This window comes from Tripterygium wilfordii, chromosome 13 (genome assembly GCF_013401445.1).
Source record: "Tripterygium wilfordii isolate XIE 37 chromosome 13, ASM1340144v1, whole genome shotgun sequence".
Taxonomy (NCBI): Eukaryota; Viridiplantae; Streptophyta; class Magnoliopsida; order Celastrales; family Celastraceae; genus Tripterygium; species Tripterygium wilfordii.
Window position 1 is genome coordinate 1,327,425 of NC_052244.1, and position 19,634 is coordinate 1,347,058.

General features: G+C 39.3%; 3 protein-coding genes across 3 annotated transcripts; 1 reads left to right on the forward strand and 2 right to left on the reverse strand.

Annotated features, from left to right (window-relative positions):
* Window positions 1-102: 102 nt before the first annotated feature.
* Window positions 103-11,049, reverse strand: LOC120013893 (protein SCARECROW-like). The gene is made up of 2 exons (XM_038865868.1): window positions 8,624-11,049; window positions 103-636 (listed from the first exon to the last, which is right to left on the reverse strand). The coding sequence occupies exons 1-2, from the start codon at window positions 10,450-10,452 to the stop codon at window positions 171-173; spliced, it is 2,295 nt and encodes a 764-aa protein (XP_038721796.1). The 5' UTR covers window positions 10,453-11,049; the 3' UTR covers window positions 103-170.
* Window positions 11,050-12,223: 1,174 nt separating this feature from the next.
* Window positions 12,224-17,204, forward strand: LOC120013895 (ethanolamine-phosphate cytidylyltransferase-like). The gene is made up of 8 exons (XM_038865871.1): window positions 12,224-13,015; window positions 13,102-13,283; window positions 13,683-13,754; window positions 14,376-14,443; window positions 15,457-15,577; window positions 16,101-16,166; window positions 16,266-16,388; window positions 16,793-17,204. The coding sequence occupies exons 1-8, from the start codon at window positions 12,451-12,453 to the stop codon at window positions 16,862-16,864; spliced, it is 1,269 nt and encodes a 422-aa protein (XP_038721799.1). The 5' UTR covers window positions 12,224-12,450; the 3' UTR covers window positions 16,865-17,204.
* A 303-nt stretch (window positions 17,205-17,507) lies between these two features.
* Window positions 17,508-18,731, reverse strand: LOC120013896 (protein LURP-one-related 5-like). Its single transcript, XM_038865872.1, has 2 exons — window positions 18,303-18,731; window positions 17,508-18,034 (listed from the first exon to the last, which is right to left on the reverse strand). Exons 1-2 carry the CDS (start codon window positions 18,570-18,572, stop codon window positions 17,627-17,629), a joined length of 678 nt encoding a protein of 225 aa, XP_038721800.1. The 5' UTR covers window positions 18,573-18,731; the 3' UTR covers window positions 17,508-17,626.
* Between the last annotated feature and the right edge of the window lie 903 nt (window positions 18,732-19,634).

Below are 19,634 nucleotides of genomic sequence, written 5' to 3' on the forward strand. Positions count from 1 at the left end.
CAAGAAAGAAATGACATCTAGACGAGACAATAAGCTCAGTTTAAAGAATAGAAATTGAACAGAAAAGTTGCAAAAATTTCCAACCCAATGTAGACCCATACAGTCTCCAACCATACAAGAACATCTTCTGTATAGAGAAACATCATAGTTCATACATTATACACTGGCTTTTAAGCAGCAAAACGGTGATGATGGGTAGGAGTGAACGTATTGAAGGGTCTCCAAGCCGAAGCAGTAATCAAGCAAAGGTCTCTCCAACCAAGCTTGAGAGTCCCATTGTCCTCAACCAAAGTGTAACCATCCGAGGGAAACATGCCAAGGAGAAGTGTAGCCTGTGTGGCTGCATTGCCAGCAAGAGAGATGCCCTTGAAGCCACACTGCTGGAGCCTCTCCCTCCAGTTGTGGAACTTCACTTCTCCACTCCTAGACGGCCCTCCCACCGCCAAAACGTTCCGTATCTCCCTCGAAAGCAGCTGCTGCTCCACCACGTGCCGCTCCTCGCTCTCCTCCCCGTAGCTCGCTCCTAGCGAGTCGAACACTGCCGAGTAATAATGTATGGCCTCCACAAACCTGCCTAGGAATGATCCTGCATGGCTGAGATCCTGCTCCACCACTGTCACCACCTTTGGTGCCAATCTGCCGTAATGGAAGCATGTTACGAGATAGGACATGTGACCGACACCAAAGTGTGTGTGTACTTACCCCAAGTGTAGGGTATCGTCAAGTAATAAACCGGTGAGTCCGGTATCGATCCACGAGGAAGCAATGCAAATTTGAAGTGAATGATATGCAAATGACTAGCTAACACTAATAAACACAATGAATATCAAATAAAAGCAAGTAAAAGAAATGGGCCGAATGACTCGGTAGCATGAGCGATTTTGTAATCAAAGTAAGCACAAATTGGATTTAAAACAATTAATTAAAAACCTAGTCTCTAATCCGTCCCGGTGGTTACTCGGTTCTCATACTCAAGGTATCATTGCAAACACACACAACCATACACAATGCATTGTGTGATACTATCAATCATGCATATGCAAAGAGAATTGGGATATAAGACTTCAATTCATACATGTAGGCCATCGGGTCTCTTAATCTACGATGAACGCAAAGGGATAAGCACCTAATATTATGGATTAATGTTCCCCCTTGGGGCTCGGCTTGGCTAACACCCTAGTTTCACACTCAAAGATCAATTAACCATAACTCTCCCATGCACATTCCTAAATTAACCCAAAACCCCATCATCAATACACATAATTAATAGCTATGCAATGGAAAACTCAATTAATTAAGGAAATCATGCAATGGGTTTAACAATTCTCAATCAAACACATTAGATGCAATCCCTAGACTAGACAATCCAAGAATACAATCAAATATGTCATTCTCATATATCCACTCACACAACTATCACGAAATTAAAAGAGAAGAATCGAAGCTACGATTCTTTGAACATACCTTCAGTAATCGAAACCTTGCATCCACCTTTCGGGATTAGAAACTAGAGAAGAGAACTACCCACTCATGATTGTTGCAATAAACATCCAATCTATTGTCATCTAAATCAGAGTTTATACAAAATCAAGAGAAAGCACCAAAAACAACAAAGAAAACTTAGAGAGAGAAACTAGATCTACACTACTCCTATGGTGGCTTCCTCTTGGAGAAGTCAATGAATAATCATTAAATCTCAACCTTGCAATATGTAGCCGTTGCACTTGCATTATTTTCCAAGTCTAGCTTTGCAAGATTTGAGTTGTCATGTGCACTTGCAGCCATCTTTGACCATTTGATTAAACTTGCACCAAATCTTGACCTTGGTATCTCCAACAATTTTGTCATCTTTGACCATTTGATCAAACTTGCACCAAATCTTGGCATTGGTATCTCCAACAATTTCCTTTTAAATGTGTAGCAACTTGCAGCCATCTTTGACTCCAAAAATCAAGTAAGATCTTCTTTTAAGTCAAAAATTGCAAGCAAGAATGTTGTCTTATGCACAACCATTGGATTCACCTTTAAATGATCATCTTAACCCTTCAAGTCTTGTTGTAATCTAATCCATTCATAATTCAAAACAATTCAATCTCGGCCATAGATTAGTGTACCGTTGGAGCTTGTAGTCTTCAAGAATATCTTCATAATCTAAGTCCCGACACCTCACAGCAAAAAGTGCCCAATTCAGTCATTTAAGCCCGATTTCCTGCAGAACCAACGGGAAACATGTATAAGGGTAAAATTACTTTATTTAAACACAAATGAATTACTATAAGCACTAGAACCTCCTAATTAGATAGTATTAGGACCTCAAAATAGAGGTCCGGTCACACCCCCCAACTTAGACGTTGCTAGTCCCTAGCAATGCAAACACTTCTAAAAATAAAATCCTAACTCACTGACGTAGGCATCACGGTTGCATTTAGCGCATGCAACAAGCCTTTAAACCCCTAGGTCACCCTAGTGGACGAGTTGTAGTCTCGTGAGGGCTTATCAGAGCGATACCCACAAACACTTGCCAAGGGATCCACTATTACTTTGAAAGCACCATAAATGATTCTTAAGTTCTCACATGCAAGAAATAGAGCTAATCCCCCAATTTCCCCGCTAGTTGAAGACATGCAAAATCTTTAGAAAATCAATCTCAAATCCCCTCAAAGATGACTAAGAACATTTTATAATATGTAAAATATATGTGCAATCAAGCAAGACAACTCAACACATTCACACAAGTAAAACCTTGTTATGGACCCTTTTGGTGTTCATAAATCCGCAATCCCAAATGTACACAAAAACATAAAAGCATTGTGGTAAGTGAATGACTTACACAATTGAATTAAATGTATGTGTTTATAAAAGATAATTTGGATGGGCATAGCTTTGAGAAAGAAATCACCTACAAGAACAATTAATGCATCCGCCAACTCACTTGTTTACCTTGAATCAAATTCATCAAAAGGTTAAATGGTTTGTAATGTGGCTAAGGGACAAGGTAGGAAGAATTTGGAACTAGGTAACAAGTTGCAAGGTTAAGTTCAAACATGTGAGCTAAATTCTCATTTTGTCACCCCTTCCATTGCACCACAAATCCAAACACTTCTCATCCTTTACACACAAAGGATTAACTTTATTGCATACACCTCTTTTTGATTTTTTTTCTATGCACTTTTTTTTTTCCTTTTTTTCTTCTCTTTTCTTCTCGAAAATGAACAACATTTGAACAACAACCCTCAAATTTTTTTTTTCAACATAAGAAAGGGTAATATCACTACCAACTTATTTTTTTTTTTCAAGCTCCTACTCAACCTTGCAACCAAAAGTGGGAAGTATTTAAGGAAGTGGTGCACACAAGGCTTGTAAGTGAAATAAAAAGGCTTAAAGAAATTTAGGCTTATAATCACTCACAAAGGAATAGGCTAAGCTCAAATCTCTCAACCTAATGAATCATTCAATCCTAAGTTCACAGGCAAGTGGCAAAATACAAAAATCACACTTCTCAGTAATCAAATGTAATGGATGCAAAGCTATTGAAGAACACGTACATAAGATGTCAAATGAATATCAATGAATAGCATCACCCAGAACCCAATGTATATCAAGGAAGAATGGCTCAAAAGATTGAGAAGGGATAAAAGGTAGTTTTCCAGACAAAATGATCCAAAAAACGTAGTCATACAAATGCTTCAATGCCAAGATGCCCACTTAATCACAGTTTTGATATCAAACTAGGTCCCAATCATCCCAAGAACGATTGATCATAGTCATCCTACTCAATCACATGCATCGACTTCACAAAAGAAATCAAGAAACCTACTCTACACTTGCACGTTCGAACAAGAATAATAAATTAACGTTGAAATTGGTAGTGAATCCCAAAAGCATCTACCATTCCCTTCCTAAAGTCCATCTAGCATGTATGAACAACAAAGCACAACACAATATAATAGAGGGTAGGAAATCATACCATACTCTTCAAAAGTGATCGGAATCATGAGAAACGAAGCATATCCTGAAAAAGTTAATACCAACCACACTATCCAAGCATGACACAACAAGAAATTTTTATTTTTTTTTTTCAAATTTTTGATATTCACAAAAGCACACCAAAATAAAGCAAGTTTCACAATGAATTCACAATTCCCTCACCCCCCAACTTAAATGAGATATTGTCCCCAATGTCAAGAATGGAAAACAAGGCAAGAACAAATTGTGAAATGCATTGTGAACATACAAAAACACACCAAAATTAAAGGGTAAAAAAAAATCAAAACATAACACACAACCATGTCACAATTCTCACCCCCCAACTTGAATAAGTGCACAATGAGCAAAAATTGTGAAATGGATTTTGAGCATACGAGATACACAAAAATAAAAGTGATCTCTAAACCAATCCTAAACATATATGTACAAAAGTGGATCAACCATAACACAAGAGAGGGATGGGATCCTTGAGATCCCAAGAACATCCTCAAAATCACTACTCCCACTTTGAGGAACATGACGAACCACACATGATTCGGTCCCCTTTTCTCCAAACTCACCTAAAAAGAATTTTAATCGTGGTTTGGGATGCCACACTTTTCTAATTTTGGTAAATATTTTATGTGTGACATGATGTTTAAATGATTCTTTAAATCCACTTGCAAAAGGTAACGTTGTCAATTCTTGAGGATGCACTTGGTATGCACCGACTTTGATTGGGAAAGCCTCTAATGCTCCTAAATGAAGGGGCAAATGTTCTACACTATAAATAGTCAAGAACTTCAAAACTTTTTTCATAATATCTCCCTCAATCAAAAGTCGACTACCTTTCTTAATCAAAACTAGCACACCCTCAAATGAATTCTTTGCAAGTGTCATCTCTAATTTATCCTCAACATGAGAGTGAATATAAAGCTTAGGGATGTACTCAATTGCCCTCCCACGGTCTAACTCATTCCCTTTTGATCTCACTTTGTTCTCCTCTTTCTCTTCATTTCTCTTCTCTTCGCTCTTTTCCTCAACCTTTTCAACTTGATAATTGTCCTTGTCTCGACATGATCTATCTCCAACTATAACATTTTTCACCTCACCACCCACTTCTTCCACTAATTTCTCATCCTCACTTACCTTAGGAGTCATGGTATTGTCAATTACTATCCCACTCCTTGAGGTAATGATGGGTTGTTCTTGTTCTTGCACATTCAACCCCTCACTTGAAGTTTCGAATTGAAATTCTAATGTTTGAGTGATCTTTGTCAATTGGCTTCTTAAATCTTCCAAGGCTCTATTGGTTTGCTCACGAAATTCAAATCTCCTTTGATTAACCTCCAATTGAGCTTCCATGAATATTTGAAGCGTATCCTCAAGTGATCTCTCTTGGGGTGGGGTGCATGGTTGGTAAGATGGTGGAGCTATACATTGGTGTGAAGATTGTGCTTGCCTAAAGGGTTGGTACTCATGTGCATGAATGTAGTCAAAAGGAGAAGGTGCATGTAAATTTTGTCCGAAGGGAGCATATTGTGGCACTTGTGGCATTTGATAATACATAGGTGGGTAGACATTTTGTGGGGCAAATTGCGCCGCATTGTCTTGTTGAAGTGGTTGAGGTGCATTTTGCAAAGCATGCTCAACTTGAACATTTTGCAAATTTTGGGCATTGTCAATTTGGACATCTTGCCCTTGCACCGGATTCATCAACTCATCAATATTCACATGTTGTAAAAGACGACGCAATGCATCAAGATTCATATCACCCCCACGTACACTCCCCGCATCACTCACATTTATATCACCACCTATCCCATCTCTATTATACCCATGCCCACTAACATTATCTCTAGGTTGAGACATGATGGCAAGGAACAATAGCAAGTAACACACAAAAGTAGCACTCAACCACGTCAAGTAACACAAGATTTTTTTTTTTTTTTTTTTTTTTAAACTACACTAAATCGACTACACTACAAAGCAAGTAAAAGGGAGGAACGAAGTTACCCTTGAAGCGTGACCGTGCTCCTTCCTTATTTGATGGTGTTTAATAGCATAAAGCTAGCATCTACAAGCCACCCAACTCCGTCTTTGACACTCGCTTCCCCGGCAACGGCGCCAAAAACTTGACCGACACCAAAGTGTGTGTGTACTTACCCCAAGTGTAGGGTATCGTCAAGTAATAAACCGGTGAGTCCGGTATCGATCCACGAGGAAGCAATGCAAATTTGAAGTGAATGATATGCAAATGACTAGCTAACACTAATAAACACAATGAATATCAAATAAAAGCAAGTAAAAGAAATGGGCCGAATGACTCGGTAGCATGAGCGATTTTGTAATCAAAGTAAGCACAAATTGGATTTAAAACAATTAATTAAAAACCTAGTCTCTAATCCGTCCCGGTGGTTACTCGGTTCTCATACTCAAGGTATCATTGCAAACACACACAACCATACACAATGCATTGTGTGATACTATCAATCATGCATATGCAAAGAGAATTGGGATATAAGACTTCAATTCATACATGTAGGCCATCGGGTCTCTTAATCTACGATGAACGCAAAGGGATAAGCACCTAATATTATGGATTAATGTTCCCCCTTGGGGCTCGGCTTGGCTAACACCCTAGTTTCACACTCAAAGATCAATTAACCATAACTCTCCCATGCACATTCCTAAATTAACCCAAAACCCCATCATCAATACACATAATTAATAGCTATGCAATGGAAAACTCAATTAATTAAGGAAATCATGCAATGGGTTTAACAATTCTCAATCAAACACATTAGATGCAATCCCTAGACTAGACAATCCAAGAATACAATCAAATATGTCATTCTCATATATCCACTCACACAACTATCACGAAATTAAAAGAGAAGAATCGAAGCTACGATTCTTTGAACATACCTTCAGTAATCGAAACCTTGCATCCACCTTTCGGGATTAGAAACTAGAGAAGAGAACTACCCACTCATGATTGTTGCAATAAACATCCAATCTATTGTCATCTAAATCAGAGTTTATACAAAATCAAGAGAAAGCACCAAAAACAACAAAGAAAACTTAGAGAGAGAAACTAGATCTACACTACTCCTATGGTGGCTTCCTCTTGGAGAAGTCAATGAATAATCATTAAATCTCAACCTTGCAATATGTAGCCGTTGCACTTGCATTATTTTCCAAGTCTAGCTTTGCAAGATTTGAGTTGTCATGTGCACTTGCAGCCATCTTTGACCATTTGATTAAACTTGCACCAAATCTTGACCTTGGTATCTCCAACAATTTTGTCATCTTTGACCATTTGATCAAACTTGCACCAAATCTTGGCATTGGTATCTCCAACAATTTCCTTTTAAATGTGTAGCAACTTGCAGCCATCTTTGACTCCAAAAATCAAGTAAGATCTTCTTTTAAGTCAAAAATTGCAAGCAAGAATGTTGTCTTATGCACAACCATTGGATTCACCTTTAAATGATCATCTTAACCCTTCAAGTCTTGTTGTAATCTAATCCATTCATAATTCAAAACAATTCAATCTCGGCCATAGATTAGTGTACCGTTGGAGCTTGTAGTCTTCAAGAATATCTTCATAATCTAAGTCCCGACACCTCACAGCAAAAAGTGCCCAATTCAGTCATTTAAGCCCGATTTCCTGCAGAACCAACGGGAAACATGTATAAGGGTAAAATTACTTTATTTAAACACAAATGAATTACTATAAGCACTAGAACCTCCTAATTAGATAGTATTAGGACCTCAAAATAGAGGTCCGGTCAACATGGAATACTCAACTAAACTAAATTCTCTTACGTAATAAAGAAAGGCTGCTGCAGGGCAACCAGTTCAGGAGTAGGAAATGTGCATAAAATGATCAAAAGCAGCTCAAATCTCATCCAACATGTTACCCTATTGAATCACATGATTTAACATGGTATTAGACTACAGCTGATAAACTTTCAACAAAAAAAACCTTGTTACTAGGATGAGATGTTATTTAACACTGGCATGTTCCGTTACCCGGAAACCCTAAGCTTAAGCATGATTACCCCAGCAGTTAACTAAAAATGAGGTATGATGCATAGCTCCCGCCCATTACTAATGCCAAAAAAATTTTATACTGAGTCCATGATTTACAATATAAGCAGTCAAGATGTGCCCCCTATCATATCTCTATAATTTTTCATACACGCAGGTTAGTCATCAAATCTTTAAACAAAGAGTTGTAGGTTCGAAACCTCAAAAAATAAATTCATAAAAAAAAATCAAACATCTAGGGATTTGATTGCATTATGTCATAATATCTCTAGAGAGTTTTACTCAAAACAATTCATATATGGACCTTAGAAGCAAGGTTGTAGTCTCGAAAGGTTTTCTCTTCTCTTCGAATTAGTGTTGATGGTGCTTATTGCATAACTCTCTAATTTCGCTCTAAATCGACCATTAGTGGTATGGTAGCCACTCAGAGATAAACAATACTGTAGATAATAACAGTTGTAATGTTTTCGTGAAATCGAACTTTTTTAATACACATATGCCTAAACCATTGATAACCAAACTGTAATATAGTAAAGCTGTAATCATATAATATATATACCAGCTAATGAACAAGGGGAGAAAGAAAAGAAAACAAAAATACCTCTGAAGAAGGCAGAGCGTATTGGCGTCAGAACCAGTGACGTCGTAGAGTGAATGCTGCAACCAGTGAACGGCCACAGCCTCTCTCTTGCTTACATTGAGCCTCTCCACGTCTACATTTCCGACTTTATCCGCAACCGGAATGAACTCGAACGGCAGCCCAAGTGTCTGGGCAAAATCAGACAATCTCTTGCCCGTAGCCGCCAGAGCTTCTACGGAGGTTCCGAGCCCAGTGAGCCGGACAAATGGGGGTCCACCGGGCCTCGAAGCAAGGATGTGGAAAAGCCCAGGCCATTGCAGGCCTTGCATGATGTCTAGATCGATGATGTGTACTCTATCCTCTCTTTCGAATGCTTCTTGAATCGCTTGATTCGCCGTGAAATGCGAGAACTTGATGAAGGGGCTGATTCCGTTGAATACCTGAAACGCCGACGCAATTTTGTGACTGTGAGGGACGGATGGAAGCGTTCCGTACATTCCCAAACACGAACTCACCAGCCGAGCTGACATTGCTTCGGAGAAATAGGCCGCCACTCGCTGCGCTGATGTCCCGAACGGTGACGACATTTGTGAGATTTCTAGAAGCATCCGGTTCGCTTCTTCGAAATTATCAGCGGAAACAGCCTCCGCGCATTGTAGGAGCAAGGTTAGCAGATGCAATCCTTCTTCGTCTTTCTTCTGCTGCCGCAACTCCTCCTTCTTCCCCGCCGCAGTTGCTGCGGCTGCGGCGGCGTTGGACTCTGACGGCGTTGACGCCGCTGTCTCCTGGGATGAAGATTTCTCCTGGTCATGCACCTGCGGTTGCGGTTGATGCTGCGTCTCTGGCTGAGTTACCACTGGCCGCGGTGGTTGTACGGTTTGCTGATGATTGTTGTGAAGATTTTGGGAGTCTGTTTGGCTCAGTAACAAGTAATGATTCATCGAATCTGGTAAAGCATGATGAGGGGCGATATTGTCTACACCAGGACCTAGATTAAGCGCGAGCGAGCGATTAGGACCTTGTACTACTGGTTGCTGCTGCCGATCAATGTAGTTTAACGGCAGAGGCGGTGGTAACGGTTTCTTCCGTCTTCTCTCCTGATAACCAACAACAGGCTCCATAAGCGACCGGAGCCTGTACTCGAGAAGCGAAGCGAGGTTTGGATTGCAAGGGTAGATAATCTCCCTCACGTTCTGGATGAGTTGAGGAATGGAGACGTTCGTGGAGCTATGTATGAGATCCTTTATGATTCCGTCAATCCACGCAGTCGCCGAGCCGTCGTCCATGGGAGGATTAGGGTTTGAAATTGAACCAGTACTCGTTGCTGCAGTGGCAGGAATCGCAGCGTTTAGGTTTCTCTCCGGTGGAAACAGAGGGAGACCGGAGAAGCCGCACACGGCGGGAGGCTCCGGCAGGGGTTTGGGATGTGGCACTGAGAGGGTTTCGATGCAGGGTAAGATTGATGCAGCGGATTGTAACCCAGAGGCGGCTGACGTCATCGTGGTAAAGTTGTTGTTTGTGGAGGAAGGTAACATAGTGGAGTAGTTGAGGAGGAGATTTGGGTTCTGACTCGTATCACTGTTGTTGTTATTAGAGGCTGAGAAAGAACAACCGCCATTAATACCTGAAGGGCTGATGGTCCTGCGTGAAAGCCTGAGATGGTCATGGCCAACACTGGTCTGCACTTCAATCTCCAAAGCCATTCTCTTCCTAACCATCTTCCCCATCTGGTTAATGGCACTGCTGTTGTTGGAAGCACTCGTCAATGGAGTCCCATGGCTACTACTATTGCTGCTACCATGGACAACATTGACACCCACATCACCCAACATTACAGAAGAAGAAGCCATTGAAATATTGGAGAAGAAGCTGAAAGTGATGAAAACGAAAACCCAGATGGGAATAGAGGGTATGGTGTAATGGTATCTCCATAGAGGAGTTTCATCAAGTAACTGTTGTGCAGAATCCAAGTGGGGAAAAGGTTGAGAAGATTGAGACAGCAGCTACTACCCAGATTTGCTCTCTAGTAGTGTTTTTTTTTCTCCTCAAAACTCAAACCCCCCTGTAAGGCTCTAAGCAACACGATCTCCAATGGATTTTAGCTTTTGTTTTATATTCGTACTTTGATATGTTTTGGAAAACAGAAAAGAAGGCGGAGTAGCCATGTGTGTTACTGGTTATGGAGGCATGAATTGCTAGTTTGCTGCTGATGGTGGGGTTTGTTATGGCAGTTAGCTAAGCGTCTTGGTGTAGATAAATTATAATTATTGGTATCATTAGCAGCACGAAATGGGTTGTAAGATAGATTGAACTTTGAAGTGATAGGCTGGCAAAAGCAAATGTGAACAAAGCAGCACAGTAGAGGCATGTTGGAGGATGTTGTTCGTCGTTGCTTGTTTGACGTTTTTGCAGTCATTTGCACTTGCGACGAGCTTTGCTATGCGCGGCTTTGGCTTCTGTGTTCTGCACCTATGCATGTATTATATTATCACTTAAATCATTGTTTAATATATATATATATATATGTATTATATACCCGTGATGCGAAAACGTGAGAAACTTATCAACCTCTAAGAAAAGATGATCCCTCCTAAATCCTTACTAAAACACATTTATTAAAAATAATTTTGTATGAATTCTAAATTAACATATATATATATATTACAATAGACACCACTCATCCACATAGCCTAGCGACGTGAAAAGGAAGTGACATTTCCTATTAACCGATAACAATGTGACTATCTAAGCTGTTAACTTCTCCCCCTAGTCTTTGTAGTTAGTTTCGATAATGTTACGAAAAATTTGCTTAACAAAACTAGTAACTGGAAATACCCATCATGTAAATTATCTCGAAACCTAATTCATATACATTATTATCGTATAAATTATTAAATCCATGCTTAGATTTTATCAAGCAAGCTTAGTGTTCTTGTTTTATAGAAAAGTAACATAAGGTTAACAAAGTGCTGTCTTTTTAACCTTGTTCCCACAAAATATAACATAGAGCTAGGATTTTGACATTTTGCTATGGACTGCATCGTTATTGCTCAACCTTTTGCCTTTGGATTTGTCCTAAATATTTAACCATATAAATACAAATTTATTTTCTTTCTAGTCTCTATGGGCCTCGTTTGACTCCAAACATTGTAGATGGAAGATTAATAATAATAATAATAATTTAGTAGAGTCCATCCATCAGCCATCAGTAACAGGTCTTTGGGTGAGACTAGGCGAGAGATGGAAAAAGCAGAGACACAAATTGCGAGGCCCTACTACTGAGGCAGTAAAAGCTGAATGTCTTTCTGATATAAAATGGTACTCGAGGATCCAGAAATATATTTTGACGACAGCACCCAATGACACGTGAGAAGCACGTCCTTCGAGGTCTCTAGAAAATAAATCAATTTTGTAACCGCATCCGTCCTTTTCGGAGTCTATTCATTCTGGCTTCTCATCTGATTGAAATATTGACTTGTCGGTCTCAGCCCGCCCCCACTTTCCACTACCCCATTGGGCTTCCTCTTGGGCCTAAGATTGGGCTCTGTTTGGGCCCAGGCCCGGTAGTGTAGAAACTATTTATGCCGGCCCGATACTGTCAAATCCCTAGGGCCGACCATACTGATACTGTCCAAGAACAAAGCCACGAACAGGATTTTCGTAAGGGAGAAGCAACGAGAAAGTTCAACAAGTTGACGAGCGAGCGTAGTTTGAGAAAAAGAAAGCCAAATCTGGAATCGAATAACCACTGGTGGTAGAGTTAGATTCTAAATTAAGATATATTTATTCTTCAAAATCGAATCGCATGGAAAAATAGGAGTGGAATTGATTTTGGAGAAGCAAAAAAGATGGGTTCTGATGCAGAGAAGACACAGAGCTGGTCGAAAGTGGTGGCCACCTGCCTAGCCGTGGCTGTAGGTGTTTCGTTCGTTGGTGTATATGTGGCAACGAGTCAATATGGTAATGGCGTGCCCTGGGGTTTGGGTTTGTCCTGGAGGAGGAAGAAGAAGAAGCCTGTGCGTGTATACATGGACGGCTGCTTCGACATGATGCACTACGGCCACTGCAACGCTCTCCGGCAAGCGCGTGCTCTTGGCGACCATTTGGTGGTAGGCGTTGTAAGCGACGCTGAAATTATCGCCAACAAGGGTCCTCCGGTTACCCCTCTCCATGAGAGATTGATCATGGTTCGTGCTGTCAAGTGGGTCGACGAGGTCGTAGAGGATGCGCCCTATGCGATAACCGAAGATTTCATGAAGAAATTGTTCGGCGAATATGACATCGACTATATCATTCACGGGGACGATCCTTGTGTTCTCCCGGATGGAAGTGACGCTTATGCCCTTGCCAAGAAGGCTGGTCGCTACAAGCAGATTAAGCGCACCGAAGGAGTCTCTAGCACCGACATCGTTGGTATGGTATATATATATATATATATATATTGTACAATTGTGTACTGTGATATATGTTTATGTTGAGTGATGATTTGTGGTTGGCAGGTCGTATGCTTCTATGTGTGAGAGAGAGATCTATTATTGAGAAACACAATCACTCTTCCTTGCAAAGACAGTTTAGCCACGGTCACAGCCAGAAATTTGAAGATGGTGGATCTGGTAGTGGGACTCGGGTTTCCCACTTTCTTCCAACCTCCCGCAGAATTGTTCAATTTTCCAATGGAAAGGTATTCACTAGGTCTGTGGCACTTTTTAATTTGGAAAACGGGAAACTGTTTGACGGCTTTGAATGTTCTAGGTGAGCCTTGGCTCCAAGAACAATTTCTTTAATTTGGTTGGATAATTTGGAGAGAACCGAGTAGATGGGCTGGAGGGGATGAAATATTCATCTTAAATAGGTTGCAGTATTGGCTCAACGAGTCAAGCCAAAGCATGGTAGAATTCTAATGTAGACAAAGCAACATTCCCTGATATAACTGTTATTTTTCCTACCTTGTAGATGATTTTGGGAACTCTGGTGGCACCGCAATGGTGCCTCTTCAATGGAATTCCATAAAAAACCTAACATTATTTGAGCTCTTACTTTTGCAAAAATTTTTGATGCATGTTAATGGCTCTATGTGCAGGGCCCAGGACCAGATGCTCGCATTGTCTATATAGATGGTGCATTTGATCTTTTCCATGCTGGACATGTTGAGGTATTTTGCACGATTTTCTTTGTTTATCATTTATAAAATGTTCTGATTATTGAGAAGCAATTCATGAGATCACTATGTGCCAGCTACATGGATGGGATCTGTTTGCCCATACCTTTTCATCAACATCGGGTTTTTATCGTCTTCCTTGTATTGATACCGTATCTATGAATTTACATGCATTTGAACATGTATCAATTTGTACTTACACAACGGGCTTTATTAATTCAAGTGTAAGTTAACATATAAATAGTTCTCAATGCCGCATTTGTTGCTTCTGTCATTTGTATTATGTGATTTACCCTCACATAATATGTGGAGAGACTGTTTCCAGGAATTAAACCTGTTACCTCTAGGTTGCACCCTTGCAATTGGGCCACGTGTTCGCTCGGATTTAGAGCCAATATTAGATTAATTTAATTGACATTCTTCTGTTGTTCATACTTATATCCTAACACGCTCGTGCACATGTCTACATTTGTATGTTCATATACATGCATCCAAGGGATAAATGCATATCTTGATTCTGTACTGAAAATGGATGTGTGGATTTACTGAAAATTGCTTTCATCCTTATGGTTATGTAATTACTTGTGCAGATATTGACTTTCTAATTTTGTGTAGATTCTTAGAGTTGCTCGAGGGCTGGGAGATTTTCTTCTTGTTGGGATACACAATGATCAGACTGTCAGGTAGCTTTCTTTCTCTTTGGAACATTTTTTTTTCTCTAGAACTATTTATTGCCATATATATATGTTAGTTTGTAGCTCTAATAGACATCACACTTGAAAGGGTACTTTACTCCACTGTTCATTGACCAGAACAAATTGTCAATGAAAATAAGTGTTATGTCAAAGAAGACATAGATAAAAGAGATATAATTGATATGGCTACCGTAGGAATGTAGGATTAGTGGAGACTATAGAGAATGTTGTTGTGGATCAAGACGAATGTTGTAGAATAATCCACATTGTGGATTCCAACTGATCTTAACTATGGATCTATGTAGCTGAATTCAAATTGTTTGGGATTAAGGTGACGATGTCTTTTATATATGAAGATTTCATACAAGGAAAGTTCTTTTTTAAGGCGGGGGGAATTGATGTAAAGGTTTTTTGAGAAACTGTAACAAATGCTAGTTGTCATACTTCATACTATTTAATGTGTAGCAATTATGTAATATTGGGTTAGTCAAATCTGTATGAGAAATTACTGAGAATCCCTCACATAAATTCTCATTCGTTATTCATTCCTATCAAAAGCTACACTGTCATCTACTCCCTCCATCCCATTTTGCTTGTCCATCTTTCTATTTTGGGCTGTCCCAAAACTGGTATCATTTTTCATTAATTATTTTGTTACTTTAAAACACCAGACTTCAAGGAAAAAAGTTATTTTAAGTCAACAAGGGCAAATTTGGAATAGCATAGTTATTTTGTGTAGTTAAATTGCATTAAATCATGACTCCTTAAAAAGTTAGATTTTCAAAGGATGATAGATAAATTGGAAAGGATGACAGACAAATTGGGACGGAGGGAATAATTCTTTGGAGTTGATGACCTTTCTTATTATTGACATTTATGTCTTTTTGTTCTTCTACACTACTGATTGTCTGTTATTTATTTGTTCACCTTATTAGTTGAAATAATGATTGTTCTCAAAAGAAAGGGGGATATTAAGGATTTTTCTTAACATGGATTTGCAGCTCTAAACGTGGAGTGCACCGCCCCATAATGAATCTGCACGAAAGAAGCTTGAGTGTTTTGGCTTGTCGCTATGTAGATGAGGTGATAATTGGTGCTCCACAGGAAGTGTCTAAAGACGTGGTTAGTTTGTCACACTTGTGCCAGAGTTTACCTGTTCACCTTTTTTTATTCTATTTGTACCATACCAGTCACATTAAATTTGCAAGTGTTATTGACAATTGACTTTTTTTTTCTTCTAAATTCCCAATAATGGGTTGACACCTTTTTCATTGAATGCGCTCTACGGATGGAAATTTGAACCAAGAGACTGAATTTTCTGTATGCAAAGTATCATATTGTTTCTTTATGAAAAATGAAGTTTGAAATTTGTAGACTGTTTTCAGTTTGATTTGGGAATAGGTTGTTCAATTGATCTATCATTGGTACACTGAGTTGATTAATATGATACTCCCTTATTTGATTTTGTTTTCTTTGATTGGATACTTGTACTGAATCACTTGCTTTTGTGAGAGGTGTTTTCCCTCGTTTAATTGGCCAATTTCTTTGTCCAGTTATCCTAATGCAGTTAGATTGTACTGCCTTTGTGACTTATTTTATCGGTTTTTTCTCAGTTTTTGTTGGTCAATAATTTTTTTGCCTGCAGATCACCACATTTGACATCTCCTTAGTTGTTCATGGAACCGTAGCAGAGGGCAATGACTTTCTGGAGGTAAAGTTGTGGATGCTAAGCTGAGCCTAGCATATGTAATTCTTGACCAATTATTAGTCCCCTGTGCAGCTGGATTTACTGACATTCTTCCATGGACAGGAAAAAGATAATCCATATGCTGTTCCAATTAGTATGGGTATCTTTAGAGTTCTGGAAAGCCCTTTGGATATTACAACTTCTACCATAATTAAGAGGATTGTGGCAAATCACGAGGCATACCAGGTACAGCCACCACCACCTCTCATTTTCTCTTTGGTAGTGTTGACTGTTGATCAAATTTGTGAGCCCTATTATTCACATTGATGAGGCATTTGTAATACGTACAAGCTGAATATTATTATTTAAATTATGTGTAATTAACATAATATATGACAGGATTAACAAATTAAGAAAAAAAAAGAGTTCATCAATGGGTTGCTCCATTCGGCTTAAAATAAGGAAACAAAGATGGTGTTTATCTTTTACATGCTATGTCCCTCTGTGAATTGTTATTTGTTAATACGATTTCGAGCCATCAGCTGATGCAACATTTGCTGCTTAAGTTAATGCTCTCTCAATGCATGTACACACCTCGTGTTCTTCTGATTCAAGTCTAACAGAAGGGCTTTTCTTTTGTTCCTTTGCAGAAACGCAATGAGAAGAAGGCGGCCAGTGAGAAAAAGTATTATGAGGAGAAGACTTTCGTGTCTGGTGATTGATTGATGTCGGATCATCTGGGCACATAGACAAGGCACATTTGTCTAAGCTATTATTACCATAGAACTAACATATGTAGTTCGGTTTGTAAGAGCAGTTGGAATGAGATTCTCAAGGCAGTGGTAGTAGCAGCAAATTGGCAAAAGAAGAAGACCTGCAGATTCATTGAGACAGCTCGTAGCATATTTCCTAGAGTGTGCATCTACTTGCTGCAATGTGTATGCAGTTTTTTCTTCCGACCTTCTTGCAAGATAGATTTTTGAAGAGAAGTCAAAACATTATTCTATGGTAATTTTTGTTTTCTTCTAGAGGTATGGTTATGAAGGCAGGTTTCCATTTGGGAATTGGCCTGTGAATGTTTCAGTCATAGATCCGGATGTGTTGGGTCCCATTTGTGTATTGTTGTGGAATGTTCAGTTTGAGCATAGCCATTGCTCGGAGGACAAGTCCATCACCACAATCTCAACAGGAAAAAGATTTTTTTTTTTTGGGTGATTGAAATAATTCTCTAGCCCTGGATCAGCTCTAAACTCGGGTCGTCAATCCAGTCTGTTTCACACCGACGTTAGATATGGCCAAGCCGAAGCTCTTGCATGGAGAATGAGGTTGAAATCTACGAAGGAACGTTGAAATTGTTGAGTGTGGGAGTTGACTCAATATATGCTACATGCTGTGGTACAAAGACATGGTATAAGATTGTGTGAATGGCTTTAGTCTACTTTCTTTCCTCTTTTCTCTGTACATGTACATATATTCAAGAATGATCAAGAACACAAAAGCGGGGTAAAAGGCTTACTGGACATACGATCTAGTATAATCACAAAGGCCATAACAAGCTCAGCGTCAAAACCCGGTTGAACAAATAGGCTAAACACATCACTGTTTAGCAAGACTGTGGTGTTCACTCTCTTCCTAGCCATTCTGGCAACCACTTGTCCACTTGCCTTCCTGATTTTGCAATCTCTTGCCCTAAAAGATCCCTCAATCCTGTACTCTGGTGTCTGGTTCTGCCTTCGAACTCCTCCCATGAACACATCTGTCGCGTCTTTCCTGTTGCGGAAAAGCCCCGAGGAGGAGCTCCTCATTGAGAATACTATGGACTTATTGGAACTCCTCCCACATTCATTTTGATCTCCTCTGTATGCATCCCACTGGGTTTGCACCCTCAGTATCTGCAGAACATGGCATTACAAATATTAAGCGATTGAAGTACATAGATGGACTCAGAACCTAAAGTTTTAAGCTTCTGGGTTCGGATCGACAAATATCATGTTCAGACTTTATCTCACATCGAACTGACATAACTCAAATGAGTAGCATATAAACAAAGGTTCACGCCCTTTCACACAGCCAAAGCGTTTAATGAGTCTAAGAAAAACAAATCCATGCGGACTTTGACCAAAACGGACAAATTAAATTTAGTTTGTAGTGTTTGAGTACCTGAGTTTTCAAAGTTAGCAAAGCATTTCCAGCTCCGTCCATGAGAACAAGACCTCCACCTGCAACAAACCCGTTCTTCCTCGAGTAGTTATCGACCCGGAAAACCAATCTTCCATGTTGATCAAAAACAGTGAATCCATCAGTCCCCTGAAAACTCATGCTTGATCTCTTCCACACGGTGAGCAAATGACCATCACCAATACATTCCTTCGACTCCACATGATCATTATATTCTCTGTTGTTCTCTGCATCCGGATGAATCTTAGACATTCTTGATAAGGTAGTAGCTTTAGTTTTAATTTCCTAGGATTTATACTACTCAAGAAGCTTAATCTGGAGTTTACGAGGGGAACAGAGGTGGACTGTAATGATATATGTTTGTCCAATATAGTGGCCTACAAGAACAACTCACTTTGCTCTCTAATGATGCCGCCTTGTGTTGTTTGTGCCTTGTCTTTCCCTAATACCAGTATATATATACACATATATATCACCAACCATGGTACCCTTTCCTCTTATTATAATGCATTTTTTATAACCAAATTCAGATTTAGTGGAATTGGACCATGTTTATATTATATATTGGGTGGGTTATCTCCACCAATTTGGAACATATGTACTCTTCTTTTCACATAAAGTGGCATCCATTGTTCGGAGACTTTCCCTGGATTCCTGATTCAGCTTTGGGTAGAGAACATGAATATAATATCCGTAAGGGGTTCGGCTCAACTTATCCTGCCGTCAGGTGGAAAATTTGTGTATACGGGCGTGACAGTGTGAGTTTAGACTTATATGCAATGTCTAAATGACAAATTTGTATGGTGTCGTTGTTGATTACCAAAATAAATGAATATAATATATGTTATGGGGTTTAAACTATGTGTTAGTGGTGCATCAATTAATCTAATAATTAAAGGTGGAACAAGAACAACAAAGTGAAACTCCATCGTGGCCCAAAATGTCAAGTTTGCTTTTGTAGAACATAATTATTGTTGTTGATTATGAAGGAAGTTAGTTTAGAAGATAAAAGAGATGAAAAGTCGAGTCTTTCCAATAAAGAGTCAGACAGGGTTGAGATGCTTCCTTCAAAAACCATTTGCATGCTCTCTTTGTCCTTATCATCAACTTTTATTGATTGGTTCCCAATTCCCATGCTTGTATTTATATTCAGAGAGAACGACTCTTCTTAGCCATCTCTCTATAAATTATATATATATATATATATATGTAATCCATATATGTAGTGGGTATTTGTTAAGGTGCGTCTTCTCTTGTTTATGTTAAGGTACATATTCGATTAGCATATAGTCAACGAAAGGGGGGTTCAATGTA